Source organism: Balaenoptera musculus, chromosome 10 (assembly GCF_009873245.2).
Source record: "Balaenoptera musculus isolate JJ_BM4_2016_0621 chromosome 10, mBalMus1.pri.v3, whole genome shotgun sequence".
NCBI lineage: Eukaryota > Metazoa > Chordata > Mammalia > Artiodactyla > Balaenopteridae > Balaenoptera > Balaenoptera musculus.
Window position 1 is genome coordinate 16,098,471 of NC_045794.1, and position 18,834 is coordinate 16,117,304.

At 33.8% G+C, this 18,834-nt stretch overlaps 1 protein-coding gene across 1 annotated transcript in view; it reads left to right on the top strand.

Moving 5' to 3' along the window:
• AEBP2 (AE binding protein 2) overlaps nt 1–18,509 on the top strand; it is a 59,982-nt gene extending 41,473 nt beyond the window's left edge. Inside the window, exons 4-9 of the mRNA XM_036865993.1 lie at nt 2,615–2,801; nt 5,440–5,564; nt 10,755–10,822; nt 12,877–12,990; nt 15,317–15,343; nt 15,921–18,509. Coding sequence (XP_036721888.1) covers nt 2,615–2,801; nt 5,440–5,564; nt 10,755–10,822; nt 12,877–12,990; nt 15,317–15,343; nt 15,921–15,966 — 567 coding nt within the window. The 3' untranslated portion in view covers nt 15,967–18,509. The remainder of the gene's footprint in view (nt 1–2,614; nt 2,802–5,439; nt 5,565–10,754; nt 10,823–12,876; nt 12,991–15,316; nt 15,344–15,920) is intronic.
• The last annotated feature ends 325 nt before the right edge of the window (nt 18,510–18,834 follow it).

Here is an 18,834-nt window from a genome sequence, read left to right on the forward strand (position 1 = left end):
CCATTATAGGTGATTACAAGATATTAAATATAGTTCCCTTGCTACACAGTAGGCTTTGTTGTTTATCTGTTTTATACATAGTAGTGTGTATATGTTAATCCCAAACTCTTAACAACCCCCCCCCATCTTCATCTGTATTTAGATTTCATAAAATTTGCAGTTGGAGAAGTAGATTCACACACTCAAGTTTTCCAAACATATTTAAAAGTTTTTCAGTAGTTAAACTGAATATCAGGTTTTAAATTAAAAATTAAAACAGTTATTAAGGAAATACAAATAAAAACCACGATGAGATAACACTTCTTACTAGGATGGTTTTAATAAAATAAATGGAAAATAACAAGTCTGGGCAAGGATGTGGAGCTATCCTTGTATAACCTTGTATTTGTTTATACATTGTGAATACACTGAATACCACTGAATTGTATACTTTAAAATGGTGTGTTATGTGAAAGTCACCTCAAAAAAATTAATAAAGTTAAATAAAAATAAAAGTTCAGTTTCCTATAGTAGCCTTATTTAAAATGTTAAGTAGCAGCATCTGGCTGGTGGCTTCTGTAGTAGACCGTGGTGTTCTATGGCAATGTGGTAATCTACAGAAGACAGAAACTTTAAAAAGCATTATTCTTTTCTGGTACTCAAAATACGTGTAGTAAGTTTTTACATTCTAAAAATTCAGCATCCGTTAGATGCTAAACTTCTCATGGTCAGAATCTGTAGCTGAACATTCTTGATGTAGGCTATCTGAGGACCACACTACTGATAGGATTGTAAGAATTAAATGAATTGGTAAGCACTGAATATGGCTAACTGCTTCTTTTCAGGGTTCCCGTAACACTCTGTGCCTTACCCCTGACTCTAGGTCCTTTGAAGCTGTTGCTTTGTATGTATGTCTTGCTGATCACATGTAAGCACTTTCAGGGCAGGAACTGTATCTTAATCATCCTTATACTTCTAGCATCTTACGTAGTACTGAATATAGAAAAGATAAGTATTTGAACTAAAATCTTGAGTCATTCCTCTGCCTCTTAACCTTTTGTTAGCAATGCTGAGTACAGTTAGAGCCCATAACATGTCTCTTGTATATTGAAATAAATAGAATAATTATTAATGGCACTATATAAGGATTTTGCTGTGAAGTGTCTTAGCTAGCATTGATTTTTATCAGAATCTATAAGCCAGTATATTTAGAAACACCTGTGATTTGCAAGATGCTTCTGGTAATATATATATATATTCATAAAAGTATGTTCCTGCCTTCAAAATGCATGGAAAAGATGAGTTGGGATAAATTATCTAATTATGCTCTGAAAGTGTGAGGATGTCCTCAAAAGAGGATGAGCTCCCTTTCGCGTGGGCAGATTTAGAGAGATTTTGTGAATAAAGTTATAACCTCTACTAAGAGAGGGTTGTAGTGTGTTTTTAGAAGTTTAAAATGGTAGAGGTACGTAGATTGAAAGAAAGAGCCTGGAAGCATGTGGATTTTTTTGCGGTATTATCTAGAAAAATGTAATTAACTTGAACCACTTGGGAATAATGTGATGGATACATTTAGTGGCATATGTGGCAAATTTGCATACTTGGAGTTTTGTTGTCAAGTCAGAAACTAAGCAACTTTAATAAATTACTAATAGAAACCCACCAGCAATCCAGCTGTGGATTTTGCTATTTGGGGATGGAAAATGTTTGTTTTAATTAGTAACATTCATTTGTTAGAAGACCTGCAATTACTATTTTCTAAGATCTAACTAGAAATCACACACTTGTACTGTAGCTAATTTGAGCATTGTAATTTTAGTGATATCCAAACATTCTGCATTCATTGTTGGAATAGCAGATCTGCCAGGTGACGGGTAGTTAAGTTGACCTCTTGTTTTCTCAGTCTTGCAAGTACAGAAGGCTGAGGAGGCAATATTTAATGGAACTTACAGAGGGTTGCATAAGACCAACCCTGAGCATACAAGATGTCTTCTCTGACTGACTAGATCCAGTAGTTTAAAAGTCAGTATTTCTTTCTTGTCTGTTACAACAGTGTAGAGCAGTTGGGAGCCTGATGAAGGTTTTGAAGTAGCATATATATATATATATTTTTTCTTCTTGTGGCTCCGCGGCTTGCGGGATCTCAGTTCCCTGACCAGGGATTGAACTCGGGTCACGACAGTGAAAGTCCAGAATCCTAACCACTAGGCCACTGGGGAACTCCCTGAAGTAGCATATATCTTAAAATAAAAATAACTTTGAAAATCCAGGAATCCCAGTAATTGTTCGATTATCTTATTCTTTGATGTGAAAACAACTTACTGTTCCTCTTAGAAAAGTGATTAAACTCCAGATTTTTCTGGGAAGAAGATTCCACTATTTTTGTCTTGCACATGGTGGGAAGAGCAGTAAACTAAGGAGTCATGAAATTTTCCAGGCTCTGTCACTGCCTAATCTGTATTATTTTGTGCAACCTATAAAGTGAAAGGGGGGTTGTACTAGTCCCTCATAGATCCTTTCTGGAATTAGTTCTGCAGTGTTACTGATTTACTTCTGAAAATATGAAATATTCACTCGTTCAGATTTTGCTTGTGTCCTATACAGCATCCCTGACATTTTTTTAATTTTTATTTAGTGTGTTGTTGGTGGCTGCAATGCCAGCTTCGCTTCTCAGGGAGGGCTAGCTCGCCACGTACCCACACACTTCAGTCAGCAGAACTCCTCAAAAGTTTCTAGCCAGCCAAAGGCCAAAGAAGAATCTCCTTCTAAAGCTGGAATGAACAAAAGGAGGAAATTAAAGAACAAAAGACGACGCTCATTACGTAAGTGTTTCACTGAAAATCAGTGTGTATTAGATGGTTTTGTTTTTGTCTTGGGCTTTCATGCAAATTCAGTTTTTACCATTCTTCAACTCGGCTTATCTATTTTTGTTAACAGTAATGAACAGATAGGATCTTGGTCTTTCACTGTGAGAATTCAGTGATGTATGTTTTACCTCTAGTAGCTAAGGGAATGTACGTATACGTGGCCTTAGAATACAAGCTCTGTAATTAGATTTTGAGGGCTACTTTGATTCTCTTCTAAATTAAGACAAATTATGACAGTGTTGGTATTTCTAACAATATTTTAGAAAATTTGAACATGTTAAAGATAAAAATCAAGTAAAAGTTAAGTAACCTGTCTGCTCCAAAGTGGTATGTGTGAATAGCAAAGCTACGTGTCGTCTGTCTCTACTTAACAGTCTTGCTGTGACACACATGTACAATGGTTATGTGCTTACTTACTCATCAAATTATGAGATGTATCCTTGATATTTAGGATAGAACATAATTAGATGATTGTATACTTTCGAACCACAGGCAAAGAGTCTCTATTTTTGTCGTCTTCAAAGGTATTTCATTATACAGCTCATTAAAAAAATGGTTGGGCACCCAATCTTAACTTGTGTATTTATACAGTATATATAGGTAACACTGCTAGTGTGCGTTATAATTACCAAGAAGGAATACTGAAAAACAGAGATGAAAAAAATCCAGAAGTGGTATTATTTTCTTCCCCACTCTAATGGATCATGACACACAGCTGCTTTGGAGACTGTTACTTTAGTTTAGTATTCTTGACACTTTAATAGTGGACATAACATGGTTAAGGTCTGAATGCATAGAATCTGAAATTTGGGAGCTTTTATTATTCTGAATTTAATTCAAGTGATGACTTCTGTGTTTGAATCTTGAGTGAGGAGTGATATATTTGAATGATTTAGAGGGGTGAGTTATTTTTATTTTCTCTAAGTGCTTATCCTTCTCAGGAAAAAGCATATTTGGAGAGCATGGAGAAAGTATACATTTTCCCCCCAAGTAGCAGCAGATCAAATAGGAAGGGGATTTGTTTCTCAGCTTTCGGTAAAATCATGACTTTTTTCTCTCCCATAAATCTCTCTTTTTTAAATTTTTAAATTTTTTTTTTAACTGATTTCCCATTGTCATTGCATTCTTAGTCTTGTGGGTTCTGTTAGTTTATCACTAGCTGGTGTTTTGTTTATTTCCTTTTGAGCAAAAAATCCAATGAGAAAAGAGCTATTCACGTTGTTTTATTGAGTATGCCAGCTGTTAGATTTGTGTAGATGTACAGTGAACTCCATGAATAGTAGAGATAATTTCACTCCACATAGTGGTAAGTCAGAATAGTGTGGTAAATCAGCATACATGTAATTCAGAATATGCTGTACCAAGAAATCAAGCCATTTCTTTTATTGTCAGTAAAATGTACTTTTTAATTACAGATGATCTTGAGATATTTTACATATATTAGAAAGCTTCACAACTGTAAAATAATAAATTCGTTTCCTTACTTTGAACAGTGTTTTTATTAGGAATAAAAACAACACATTTATAATAATATTAGTGGGATAAAAATAGAAATTTTAAAAATGTTTTTATCAAATCTTCAATGTTTAACTTTGTTGTGATCATACTAAAAGATTGCTTACTCTAAGTTTGTGAATTTATTTTTTAATAAATGGTGTAAGCGTACTCATCTAAACTGTGTTATGACTGAAGGCATTTTTCATGTACATTTATTTTACTTATTCATAATCTATAGCTGTTATATTTCCATTTCTCAAATAAGGAAGCAGTCTAAGGTAGATCAAGCAGTTTGTGCAAAGTCACGTTGCTAATAACTGGTGGCATTGAGAGTTAGAAAGAATTTTGGTGGACTCATTGGCATTAAAAATGTATTTATGGGACTTCCTTGGCGGTCCAGTGGTTAAGACTCTGTGCTTCCACTGTAGGGGGCACAGGTTCACTCCCTGGTCGGGGTACTAAGATCCCGCATGCCTGGCAGCAGGGCCAAAAAATTAAAAACAAAAACAAAAACAAAACAGCATTTATAATTTTCTTAGATTATTGTTAGAAGAGTTATTCTTAATCAAGAAAATGCTTGTCAAAAGTTCCAAAATAATGTGACCACTGTGTCAAATCAGGAAAAAATTTTGATTACATATTAAAATATTCATGAAATGTATTTCATATGTTTGGCTGAGGTGAATGAGATCTGTGTGTAGTGCACAGATGGAGACGTTTATCAGATTGTTGAAAATGTAGGACTGGTGCTCAGGAGAGATGCTGGAGTAAAATATAAAATTATATGAAAAAGATAGTAGCTGAAATATGCAATCATGAGGTCGGAGGCTAGAACCTCACACACCGAGGGGCAGAATTAACCCACACTTACTCATTGGTTGGAGTTCTGCTTTTGTACATCCTTACCTTGTTAGCTAGGTTCTGTGTTTTGAAAGCAAAGAAAATCTTGCATTTAAACACTAGATAGATACTTATTCGTTGTTTCAGTCTTTTTTACTTATTACATATTTTTGTGGAAAATGGACTACTAATATGGCTGCTTGGAGACTGTTACATTTTTCTAAATATTCTTTACCTCTTTTATATTGACTTTTAGCACGACCACATGATTTCTTCGATGCACAAACACTGGATGCGATAAGACATCGGGCCATATGCTTTAACCTCTCAGCTCATATAGAAAGTTTAGGGAAGGGACACAGTGTTGTTTTTCATAGTACTGTAAGTATTTGATTTTTTTTTTTTTTCAAATATTTCCCACAATTTGACATTTTAATCATTACGTTGAATTTTGTAGCCTTTAATTTGAACTATTTAAGAATATTGGGGTGGCATTTGGGCTACTAGGCACTTGAAGATCAGTCTCTGACCTTAAGTAAACTAGGTGTCTTTTCTGACCTCTGGTTTCCTTGCAGGTAAAGTGAGAGCATTAGACTTCTTTTAACTCACATCCCTATGTGCTGCATGCTCCTCCATCACCCATAAAATGCACATCTAAAGTTTGTGTTAAAGCTTTCCATCAAATGAAAGGTTCATGAAGGAGGGAATTTTAATCTGTTTTGTTCTGTGAATGTATTCCAAGTGTCTAGACATTGTGCCTGACACATAGTAGGAACTCAGTATATTTGTTGAATAACTATGTTGTCCTACTTGGAAAAAGAAAAGTATTGAATTTGAAAAGGCAATAATGAATTTATTTTTTTGGTTAACTAGGAGTTAATAGAGAGCTGTTCTTTCTTCTCATGCCCCCTGCCATTTTTATTATCCAGTCATCTTTATATTGCTATAGTTTGGTGTTAGGTCAGTTAGTAGAAATAAACTTTAGACCAGACTTTTGGTGATTTGAATCCCTGGAAAGAGAGATTATTTAATTTTGCCTGTTGAAATAGAAAATATACTAAATTTAGGTTTTATTTTATATATTCTAATCAAAATGCATGAGAATTTAAATATAAAAGATCAGTATTGATATCTCTACTGGTTTGAATCTCTTATTCTTCCCATCTCCTCTAATAATGAGGTTTTCTTATATTTTCATTTTTTCTTTTATGTATACTTCCAATTCAAAATGCCCAATTTTGATTTTGATTTCCAAAATTAAAGGCAAGAAGGTAGAAGATCAGACACAAAGGAAAGGGAATCTTTTCTGAGATTGGAGCATATAATGGTGTGAGTTTGGGTTTAAGGAAAGTTGTACCATACTTACGCTCTTTTAAAGAATGTTGGAAATATAGTTATCTAAATAAGAATGAAGACAAAGTAAAAATGTGCTGGGAATTTTGTTGGGATTCAGCGAGATCAGGAGCTTGCTCGACAGTGATGGTTGAAGTCCTTTGGAATTTTATAACATACGTTTATGATTTGGTAGGTCTATAATTGTTCTTTTATTTTTTTTAAGTTGAAATCTAATATTTATTATCCAAGTTTACATTTATGTATTGTTAATAGGAGATAGAAAATATTAATCATTTTATAAGTTGAAATAAGCGGAGGATTGACTGTAATCAAAAAGTATTTCATGATGATCTGATAAAGTAGACTTTTAATTATCTTACTGAATAAAAACATGTCAGATACAAAATAAGTTAATTTTTTAATCCATGAGTTTTTTTTTAAAATTTTTAATTAATTTATTTATTTTTATTATTTATTTATGGCTGTGTTGGGTCTTCATTTCTGTGCGAGGGCTTTCTCTAGTTGCGGCGAGCGGGGGCCACTCTTCATCGCGGTGCGCGGGCCTCTCACTGTCGCGGCCTCTCTTGTTGCGGAGCACAGGCTCCAGACGCGCAGGCTCAGTAGTCGTGGCTCACGGGCCCAGCTGCTCCGCGGCATGTGGGATCCTCCTGGACCAGGGCTCGAACCCGTGTCCCCTGCATTGGCAGGCAGATTCTCAACCACTGCACCACCAGGGAAGCCCCCATGAGTTTTTTTTTAATTGAAGTATAGTTGATTTACAATATTATGTTAGTATCATGTGTACAGCAGTGATTCAGCCATATTATATACATACATACACACACACGTATATTTTTTCAGATTATATTCCATTATAGGATATGACAAGATATTGAATATAATTCCCTGTGCTATACAGTAAATCCTAGTTTCTTATCTGTTTTACATATAGTATTTTGTATCTGTTAATCCCATACTTCTAATTTGTTCCCCCTTCCCTCCCTCTCCCCTTTGATAACCGTAAGTTTGATTTCTATTATTATTGTTCTTTTTTAGTGAGATGTGGTCGGTCACCAGACCCTGAGTGTGGCATTAGGGATAATTTGTTCATTTACTTAAATATTGAGCACCTACATGTGCCAGGTACTAATGATACAGCAGTGAACAAAACAGACTAAAACAAAACAAGAAACCATGCCTACACTCTAGTGGAAGAGACATGATACACAAGATAAACTAGTAAAATTAAAAACTTTAAAGGAAGTGAGGGTGTGAGCCATTCAGTTATTAGGGGGATGAGCATCATAGCTAGAGGGAAAATCAAGCGTAAGATCCTCAAGTGGGGACATGCAAGTATGTCTGAAAAGCCGTGAGGAGGCCAGTGTGGCTGGAGGAAACAAGTGAGGCAGAGAGAGTAGGAGCAGTCGGAGAGGCAATGGGGAGAGTCTTGTTGGACTGAGACATTGGCTTTTGTTCTGCGTGTGTTGGGAAACCATTGGAGGAGTTTGAGTAGCCATACTCTGTTGTGATTTCTTTTAAATAAAATTTTTATTGAGATATAATAAATACAGACTCACCCATTTAAAGTATACAAGGTAATTCCCTGGCGGTCCGGTGGCTCTCACTGCCGGGCCTGGGTTCTGTCCCTGGTCAGGGAACTAAGATCCCGCAAGCCACGCAGCACGGCCAAAAAAATACGTATGCAATTCTGTGAGTTTTGACTGTTGTACTTAACCTGTGAAACCAGCACACCACCACAGTTGAGCTGTAGAACAGTCCTGTCACGCAGAACATTCCCGGTGTAGCTTTTTCATCTCGGCCTCTGCCCTCTGCCTTAAGAGAACTCACTGATCTCTTTCCTCTCATGTAGGTTTTAATGTGCTCACTCTGGTTTCTGTATTGAGAACAGATTGTAGGTCAGGGTTGGGGAGAGAAGGGATCAGTCTTTTCAGTATCTCAGGTGAGAAAAGACCAGAATGGTTGCAGTGGAGATACTAAGAAGGGTTAGATTCTGGATATCTTTTGAAAGTGGTATTGACAAGAATTATGGATGGCTCAGATGTCAGGTGTGATAACGAGAAGAAAGGATGACTCCAATGTCTTTGGCCTGGGCAGCTAGCCAAAAGGATGGAGCTGCTGTATAATAGAGGCTGTGAGGTGAGCAGGTTCGGGAAGAGGGGAGTATCAAGAGCCGTAATTCAGCACGTTCTATAGAACATCCAGTGCTTCTGTCATGTAGGCAGAAGGGTGTAAGAGTTTGAGCTTAGAGGAGAGGTGTGGCTACAGATAAGGATAGAACTTTCTAGCGTATTAGTGTTATTTAAAGGTATCAGACTGGATAAGATCACCTAGGAAGTATTAAATAGAAAAGAGAAGAAATCAAAGGACTGAGGTTTGGGGCCTATCAACATTTAATGATTTAAAGAGCAATAAGTCTGATGAAATAATGGTCTAGTAATGAACAAGTATCTCTACATGTTAGGGAGTAGAGGTGATGATGATAAATAAGGTTGTATTTTAAAAAATGAAGCATCAGCTTCATGCTTTCATTAGAGCAGCTCTTTGGATGAAATCCTTAGGCTCACCATGGGAGGAGTAAAGATGATCAAAAAAATGAAGGAACTAGAAATGTGATATTAGGAGTCTGGAAGAAAACTTAAAATTTACTCAGAGTGAAAATAGTCTGAAGATGAAAATAAGTTTTTGAGCTGTAGAAAACATCTGAGAGGATTTAAGAACATGATTGATTACCTATGTTTATCATATATTTTAAAAACCTAGGAATAAGAGTGATTCACACCCCCAAGCGACACTGGGGTGGCAGAGGTACCTTGACTGAGGAAAAGTCACAAAGGTGTAGTATAATCTGAAGAATGCTTTTTCCTGGGGGAAGTGGAAGGAAGAAACATCCCTAATGGGAAAAGGTCTTCCTTGGAGCTAGGTGAGGAAGTTCTCTAAGGTTCCATGAGTAGGACTGGAAAGGTTGCTGGAGGCAGTTTGTGTTAAACAGTAGTCAGAGATGTTCAGTACTAACTGCAAATGTAAGTTTCCTAGTTACCAAATTAACTTTTATAGGAAATAACCATATTTATAGTGAAAAGATTTGCATAAAAATATTTATGTGGGGTACTATGCTGTGCAGTTCGCCTAATTTGTCTTCTTTAATTGAAACATTTTCTTTTGAGCCGTCTCCAGAAGAGGTCAGCAGAATCCTAGTTACCAGTCAGTTGGCTTGCTGTACTTGGTTGCATTGCGTTATTTTTATATCTTACTTCTTTGTAGAGATATTTTGTTTTAGCATCTGCAGATCTGTCTTTGAGCTTTTTAATTGATTCCATTACCGAGTCTAGAATTAGGGTACTTAACTATAGGTTTTTAAATAATGGGGCTAGAAACTGTTTTATATTTGTATGAACTGCTGTTTTTACTTCTAATACGTTTTGAGGATGACACATAACATTATTTTGTGAGGCTGTTTGGAACTGAAACTTGGTAAAAATATTGAGATTTAGATTACTAAAACACTGAAGAGCTAATTTGGTTAATATGGCAGTTCTAAGAGTTAATAAAATACCATTTTGATCGATTTTTAAAAATCATTACCTTAGTTTTCTGAATCTGGTTATGAGTGACAAGCATATTGTTTTTACTACACTTATATAAGTCTTTATGTTGTGGTTGATCCACACTTTAACTTAGGTAGATTCCTAACTGAACTGAACACTAATTGGTTAATGTTTCATTTAAATTAACAGAAATCAACCAACAAACAGAAAACTCCCAAGCAAATGACAAATACCTTAATCCTAAAAAGGAGACCTCTCCCTTTCTAGCATTATTTTTTCTTTACTGTTCATTTGCTCTTTAAAAGTATTGCAGCCAATATGGATTCTTGGTTGGCAGTCTGGCTCAGCTAAAGACTTTGTAGATAGTAAAATAAATAGCATTTTCAAAGATAATATGGTTTGGCTATAATATTTTGGCTGGATAATATTTGGCTGGATAATATTTGGCTGTACAAAGCTACTTCAGTTCCTTTTTTCTTTTTCTTTTGTGAAAATGTATGATCAAAGGTGGGAAATTGCTACAAACCAGGGCAGAACAAGATGTTGTGGTGGTAATATGTGGTCCAGGACATGAAAACTTCAGTTCTTGATTAGGACCAAAAGTGTTTTTTAAACATATTAAAATGATCTTTTATAAATAGTTTTATGATTTCTTTTATATCATTACTAGGTAATAGCTAAGAGAAAAGAGGATTCTGGAAAGATAAAACTTTTGCTTCATTGGATGCCTGAAGACATGTAAGTATTTGGAATACTATATATATAACTAATAAACTGATCAGTCTTATTTTTACTAAAATCTTATACTCAAAAATTACTTAACCTATTGGGTTCAAAATAAAAGACTTAACAGAAATGAAACCACAAAACATTTTGAGGTCATCAGCATTAAAAAGATAATCTGTAAAAGCTCTTAAGAGTAACTGGCTCAAGGTATAAGCTTTAAAACTAGCTTTTAAAATTGTTTTTAATGTAAGCTGTTAAAGCAATTTTTAATCATTTTTAGGATGTGATTATTTTTAGAATTTTTAATGACCCTCAAGTAGGATAGGGTGCAAGCAACCTTAGTTGTGCCTTTGTTTGAATCATTTATTTTAAAAATTTCTAAACATTTTCCAGCACACAATTAATGATATTTTATAGAAAAAAACAATTGGTCAGTTTTCCAGGAGTGTTAAATTTTTCTTTTGAGTTTTAGTACCCTTTTATTAGAGCAATTCTGGCCCAAATGCTCCTTAATTTAATTTCATGCTCAATTTTCCTTTTATTCTCAAAAATAATTTTTTTTGTTGTTGCAAAAGGTAATAAAGATGTATCAGAGAAATCTTATCAGCATCAAGAATAGAATACATTCAAATGAGTGGAATCTCATTAAAAATTAACATGTGGTTAACACTTGTTATTAAATATTTTTCTGTAATATTGTTTCCCAGACTCCAATCTAAAGAGATGTTAATGAATCTGTTGTGAATTAAGAGCTTTAAAAATAGGTTTGGAAGATTACAATGCATGTTAGCATATTGAAGTAAAGAAATCTCTTCAGCTTTTTGTTAAAAAAAATATATTTATTTATTTATTTGGCTGCACCAGGTCTTAGCTGCAGTAGGCGGGCTCCTTAGTTGTGGCATGTGAACTCTTAGCAGCAGCATGCATGTGGGCTCCAGTTCCCCGACCAGGGATCAAACCCGGACCCCCTGCACTGGGAGTGTGGAGTCCTATCCACTGCGCCACCAGGGAAGTCCCATCTTTAGCTTTTTAAAAATCCTGTGATTGTCAAACTTCTGTTAGTGTAGAACATGTTTTCCACTTCCTTTTACCCCCGCCCCTTCCAGGTTTTAGGGAAATGCTACTCTAAAATATTTTGAAATAGCGCGTAAAATTTATTTAATGAACTCCTTTTTACCGAACATTAAAGTTACCCATTTTTCTCTACTGTTAAAAAAAGAGACATTAAAGTGGCTTTATTTACAAAGTATGCAAATGTTATGGGTTTTGATAGGCATCGCCTTCCCGAAAGTTTGTACCAATTTCTGATCTCATCTGCTGCATTAGAGAGCTTATTTCCCTGGCTTATTATCAACACTGGCTATTGGCATTCTTACATTTTTCATTTCTTCGATTATGAGCAAGATAATTTAAAAACTGTATCTTTGGTGAATTAATGGTTTGTGACCTTTGTCTCTCTTGTTCCCTTTTACCTAATGAGTGTTCACTTGTTTCATACTGATTTGTAAGAGCCCTTTTTATATTGTTTATAAACAGTTCCTTTAAAAAATATCGTATTCAAATATCTGTATTCTTAGTATTTTGGAAATCGATCAATCCAAATATCAGAATCATTTTATTTGAATTTTTCTATAGGATTAAATTTTTTTAAATTCAGGATTTTGGTTATATGTGCCTTTTTTTAAAGTGGAAATTAATCTGGTGGGGTTTTTATTTCTTATTTCTTCAGAAAGAAACTAGGTATCAGATTTTCATCAACTTAAGCTCAGATATAGTTCCGCTTAGCAAACTAAAAGACAGTGTGTTCTAATATTTGTTTCTAAGTTTGATGTGGCTTTGCCATCAAAAATTCATAATTCATTTCCAGATTTATGCCTAAAATTTCACCTTGCCATTTTTCAGCTGGGACTCTACATCCCACTACTTAGATCACTGAGTTTCCTTGGCATCTGAGAAGCTCGTTAACCTAGGCGCCTCAGTCAGACTAGCAGAAAAAGCTGGGTAATGTGAAGGGTAAATTTAAAATTAATGTTATTTTATATATGACTTGTTTTTTTAATTCGTAGTCTGCCTGACGTGTGGGTGAATGAAAGTGAACGACATCAGTTAAAAACTAAAGTAGTTCATTTATCAAAGCTACCCAAAGATACTGCCTTGCTTTTGGACCCAAACATATACAGGTAATTTAATTCTTGCTTTGATGTTTTATTTTTTTGAATTGTAATCTTAAATCTCCTTAAATTTTGGATATAAAGTTAGGACTTAATTTTTAAGTACTGAATTTCAGTATCAAGCATATCTTGCTTTCTGGAGTTTCATGGATGGAAATTACATCACAACGATTTATAAATTGTAGACTAGAAGGGTAATATTTTGGTAAAGTTTATATGCCAGGTTAATTCCAAATTTACCTTAAGTAGCTTAAATTGTGATATACATAGTATTTTGAAAATAAGTTCCTTTTGTTTAAGTAGGTAATTCTTTTTTATAATATCAGACGTGTTGACCTGGGAATATATCGCATGTGCCCTAAATACCATTAATGGTTGAAGTTCTTAAACTTGTACTCTCGCCAAACTTTTCAAAAGAGCATTTTAAATATTACTGTGTTTTTATTTAAGAGGTAGCTCGGAGTGTTCACGTTTCTAACAATTTTCTGATCTGACCTTTGTTTTAGTGTGCTGTGCATATGAAGGTATAGGGGGGGAAGGAGAAGAGACCAACATTTCTGGCTATGTGCTGAGTCACTGTGCTAGGTGCTTTACATATACTTCATCCTCACAGCAGTCCTGTGAAGTAGGTGTTCCTATGTCTGTTTTACAGATTGGAAATCTGAGGCAAGAGGTTAAGTAGCTTAAATCTGAGACAAGAGGTTACACAACTAGGATGTGGCTGAACTCCATACTGCCTCTATCCACATGACATATACTAGGGTGATTAAAAAAGTGGTGAAAATGTTTAAAAGGCACTCTTAATGAGTGAACTTTATATATTTTAAAAAGGAATTCTAGTTTAGTATATATTTTATATAGCAATAGGTTGGGTAAGAGTAAGATGACATAATAATTGATAATCTCAAATGTGAATTTCAGCTATTGTAAAGGTACTATGTCTTATGCCAAATTTTGAAACAATTAAATACTTTGAAGGTTTTGTTCATTCCATGACTCAACTTTTTGGAATGTGAAACATCTTCTGAGAATGAAATTCTCACATAATGGGCCTTGCTGTGTGTGGAAACATTGAGACTCTTCCAAACTTTTAAAGCATCTTTTGGTGAAGGTCCTTAATATAATGAAAACTTGTTTTTTTGTGGGATGAGCTAGGTTAGCAAGAAATTAACTAGCAGAGAGAATAGTGAAATGACCTTAAAGGAAAAGATTGAGGGACATTCACTACCAAAAATATGAGAGTTATGATTTACCTTTCTCTTTATAAAGAAAAATAATTGAATATTCTTTATTTATTAGCACCTAATTTAGGGTTTATTTCTGCTTATTCTTTGAAGGGAGTGATTAAAATTTGCATTCGAAAAGAGTGGTATCTGGGGAGAGCCAAGACTGGTAGTAAACATGCCTTAAGCAGTGAGTTGACAAAGGGGCATGAATCTTAATTATAAGATTGAGACTAACTTCTGTGTGTCTGCCCTGCATTCTACTTCCCACTCTCTAAGGGTCTTCCTTTTTCACAGAATCAGCTTATTTTTGCTGTTCTTATGCTATATAGGAAGCAATTAAGATATTTTGGTGAAAGTGACAAATAAAAATCATTCAAGCTCAGAACTGATGTCTAGAAGTTCATAGGACTTGCATCACCTGTTTTCAGGGTATAATTCTGCAATTATTACTGATTTCTGGCTTAAGATATATTTGGTGCTTCTGTGGTGTTAATTTTCTTTAGCTGTAATCCACCCTCCACCCCATCTTAACGTTTAATCTTGAGTCTGAACTTTCATGCTTCTGCTATTGTGGAAATTAGAATCAAGTCTACTCTAAAATGGTACAGAGTCCTAGAACCCACTACATTTGCCATGGTGTAACATCTTAGCAATGCCTGGATTTTGACTGGGAAAACTTGTGAAATTAAGAGGGGAAAAAGCAATTATTCTAATTTGTTTCAGGAGAAATAACTTACAGCTTATGCACATCTCAAAATGAAAGCATGACAAACCTTCCGAAAATATATTAACTTCAAAATGAGAGTAAAAAGGACATATTTATTTGAGGTTTAAACATTAGTTTTAAAGTATGGTTAAAATGTATGTGTTAAACATGAGATTCTTTTTTAGAAACACATTATCAGGCTACATAAAAAGGATTTCTTAACAAGCTATATATATTATGTAACTAAATTTATATCCATCATGTGAATGCTTTGGAAATAAATTTTCATGGTGATCAGTGATCATCACATTGCCTATTTCTTATACATATTTGTATTTTTGAAGCACTTAATGTGTTTTTCATTCAATTGAATAAAAGAATACTCCTTTTTCTCTTTTTCTAGAACAATGCCGCAGAAGAGGTTGAAGAGGTAAAAAATAAATAAATACATAAAAAGCAAACAAGCGGGGACACCTGCAGTCTTAGTCACTGACAATGGGTTTAGTAAAAGTTGCACATTAGAGTCAACCCCCTTCCTTCTTTTTTCCTTAAATCCAGTATTTAGAATAATATTTATGCTTAGTGTAAACATTCTGTGAATGAAGTAGGCTCTTCTGTGGAATATATTAATATATTAACTGTATATCCACATTTTCATGGAATGGTACTGTGGGAGACTGAGCAAACACTCTTCTGGCAACTTAGTAGAACAGCTTCTTAAAGGCTTTGCATGCTTGCTGCTTTAAGCTGCCTTTATTTTTTTTTCTTTTTTTTTTTTTTTTTTAAAAACCCTTTAGTGATTACAGTAGTTTATATTGAAAAGAAAACCAATTACAACATGTGCCCTTAAAAATACCAAAAGCACTGTAAGGATATTTGTCTTGACAGTGTCTATTGATTTGAAGTCATGTAAGGAAATATTTAGACAATGAAAATTATCAAAAGATAATTTACCTTTCAACTATGATAAATAGATGTGATTGGTTGCCATTTGTGTTCTTTTGCAGAACTCTGATAAGAAAAGTGTTCAATTTGTATTTAAGCAAACAGTGAACGACATTTGCAATCAACTAAAAATTCGTCTATCGAATTAGGGCTGAAAATTTCTGTTAAAGAGTGTTGCAGTATGTCTGGTGGCTCCCCTTTCAGGACTAGGGTTTTCTCATGGAGTACAGTATGTTAATATTTACCTATATAACTAATCTGTTAACGGTTTTTGAAAAACCTTTATTTCAAATTATTTGAATAATCCTCATATTTTCATTTTAACCTATATAAGCCTCTAATTTTTTTTTTTCTGAGGAAAGCATTTGGTTTATGAGTTGTTTTTTCTTAACATAAGAAAAACTGTATTTTTTTTTTTAAAGTATCTTCAAACTGAATCCTTTATGCACCAAAGTTGGTTTTGAAAAGGAAAATAAAATCACTTTCTTGCTTGGTAAGCAAGAAGCCATATGGATTTTTTTTTTAACTTACAGAAATGGAAATATGTGTAACTTGTTAGTATTGTATCAAACAAATGTTGCATAGAGATAATAGAACATTGCTTGTAAATAATTCAGCAGATTTGTAATATATTTTTATATTATGAAATGTACTGTAGATGTTTTTCTAGAGGCATGAAAAGTTAAATGTATATATTATGGGTAGAGATAATATTGAAGGATATTGTAATTCACTAGTGCTGCCAGAGGAATTGTTAATAAAGCACCTTCTTTAACAATAAATGTCTTTTGCAGACTTAAGGGACTATGTACTACTGTTAATATCTGTAAGAACAAAACACATTGAACATCCTTCCAGAAAGTCTTTGGGGGAGGACCTATACCCATAATAGAATTATGGCACTCATTTCTGACAGTGACCGTGAAATCAATTATTTCCTTACTGTTGGAAGGACATATTGTAAAGTATGTGGTTATATGCAGTCAAACTGCAGAAAATACTCCTGATTAAGGAGTTTTCACTTTACTACAGTGATATAAAAACCAGCAGTTTTTACACTAAAATTTTTTAAAGAAAGAATAGACAAAAATATAGAATTAATAAGCCTTTTGGTTCCAAAATGGGAAAGGTTCCATGATACATAAGTCATTTCTCATTTACTTTAAAAAATTTAAAAAAAATAATAAAAATTATGGGAGACTTTATTCGTTAACAATGGGGTAAAGAGCTATATACATGAAGTGAGTCATATAAAATTAAATGAAGTGCAAATAAAAGCACTGCTTCTATAAGACATTCTGGAATGGTTGTTTAATAAGGGTATTATTCATATGACTTGTAGCAAATGTGATTTTATTTTTAAAAAGAAGAAAAGCAGTGTGTTTTCTTACTATTTTTTTGTTTTCTTTTGCTTAAGCACTTCATCAGTTGCTTTATTCTGTATCTACGAAGTAATCTGCAATCTCCTTTGTTCTTTTTAAATTTTGATTTGTTATAAAATTGCCAAATAGAAGTGTTTCAGATATATAGTTTGTACCTGTATTTTTATTTTATTGCCTCATGTTCTTGTAAGTCATTCTTAATTGACCGATGATTGTAGACCTTGCCTGAGTATTTTTTCTAATAAAACAAAGCAAATCACATTTAGTTTCAAAATTGTAACAATTCAATTAAATTTTAAAACATCTAAAATATACATCTATTTTCTTCAGGGGCACAGCGAATAGATTAGTTTTCCCATTGTGTAGAAATACTAAGATATCCAAACCAAATTTCATGGTTATTGATTAGCCTCTGAGTACTCAGTCACTCAAGATACTCTGCTGCTTATCTGACTTTGTTCTGATACTACTTACACACCAAAAAGAATATTGAATCAAAATGAAATAGTTTTATAACTTGTATGTATACATATATACACACATGCAATTATGATTGGGAAACAAGTGTGGAAATTTTTATTTTATAGTGTTCATTTAGTGATAGCTATCCATCTATATTATTCTTCCTACCCCTGTGGCCCCCCCTGCCCCCCAATATATGACATATTTGTAATATGGCACCTGAAATAATTAGTCTCTTATTCAAAATCCACTGTCTTTTCAGCAGCAGGCAAAACTGCAGCTCACAGGCATACCCATTCATTTACTTGTGACTGCTTTCTCCCTGTTGTGGCAGAGCTGAGTAGTGACACTTTATTGCCTGCAAACTTAAAATACTTACTGTCTCACCTTTTAAGGAAAAATTTGCCAATCCCTGGTTATAGTTGATAAGTTTTTCTGAAAAATAAAGCTAGACCGCACAACTTATATTTTAATATGATAGTATTATCTTGGTAATAAGCACATTAAATTTCAGTGAGCTGTTTAATATACATCAGAGTAAATATTGCCATATTAGGTACATGCAACAAATGATGGGGTTTTTTTTTTAACTTTTACGTTGGAGTTCTTAATAGTTACTAACATTTCGCCGTTTGTTTTTGTATTTTGTTTTGTTTTACTAAATAGGACTAAATGAGATTTTGTAAATCAGATCATGTTTAAATCATACGGCACATCTGCTCTATCTGAAAGAATCTTGGAAGTGGAAAATACTGTAAAATTTAAAGTTGTTTATTTTTCTAATAAACTTACTTTTTCATATATAAATCTTCCCTAAAGTGGACACACATTACCTCTGAATTTCAGATGAAAGGAAATTAAGATGGACAGTAATTGACTCTCAATGCGTATTTTAAGATTTGTTTTACTCTCACTTGAAAGCATTGATAATCACGTCAGTAAACCTTTGTGAAACTTTTTTCCCTTTCACACCTTAATAAAGTGTTTTAAATATGCAAGTACTCTTAAAAGGATAGAATTTGCCACAGTTATTTAAGACCTCTTTTATTGTTGGATGTTTGAATTCTTTTTTTAATACTGTATGGTTAATAAAAGTGTTAGCTATTTGAATAAAATATAAAAATGGGAAAAT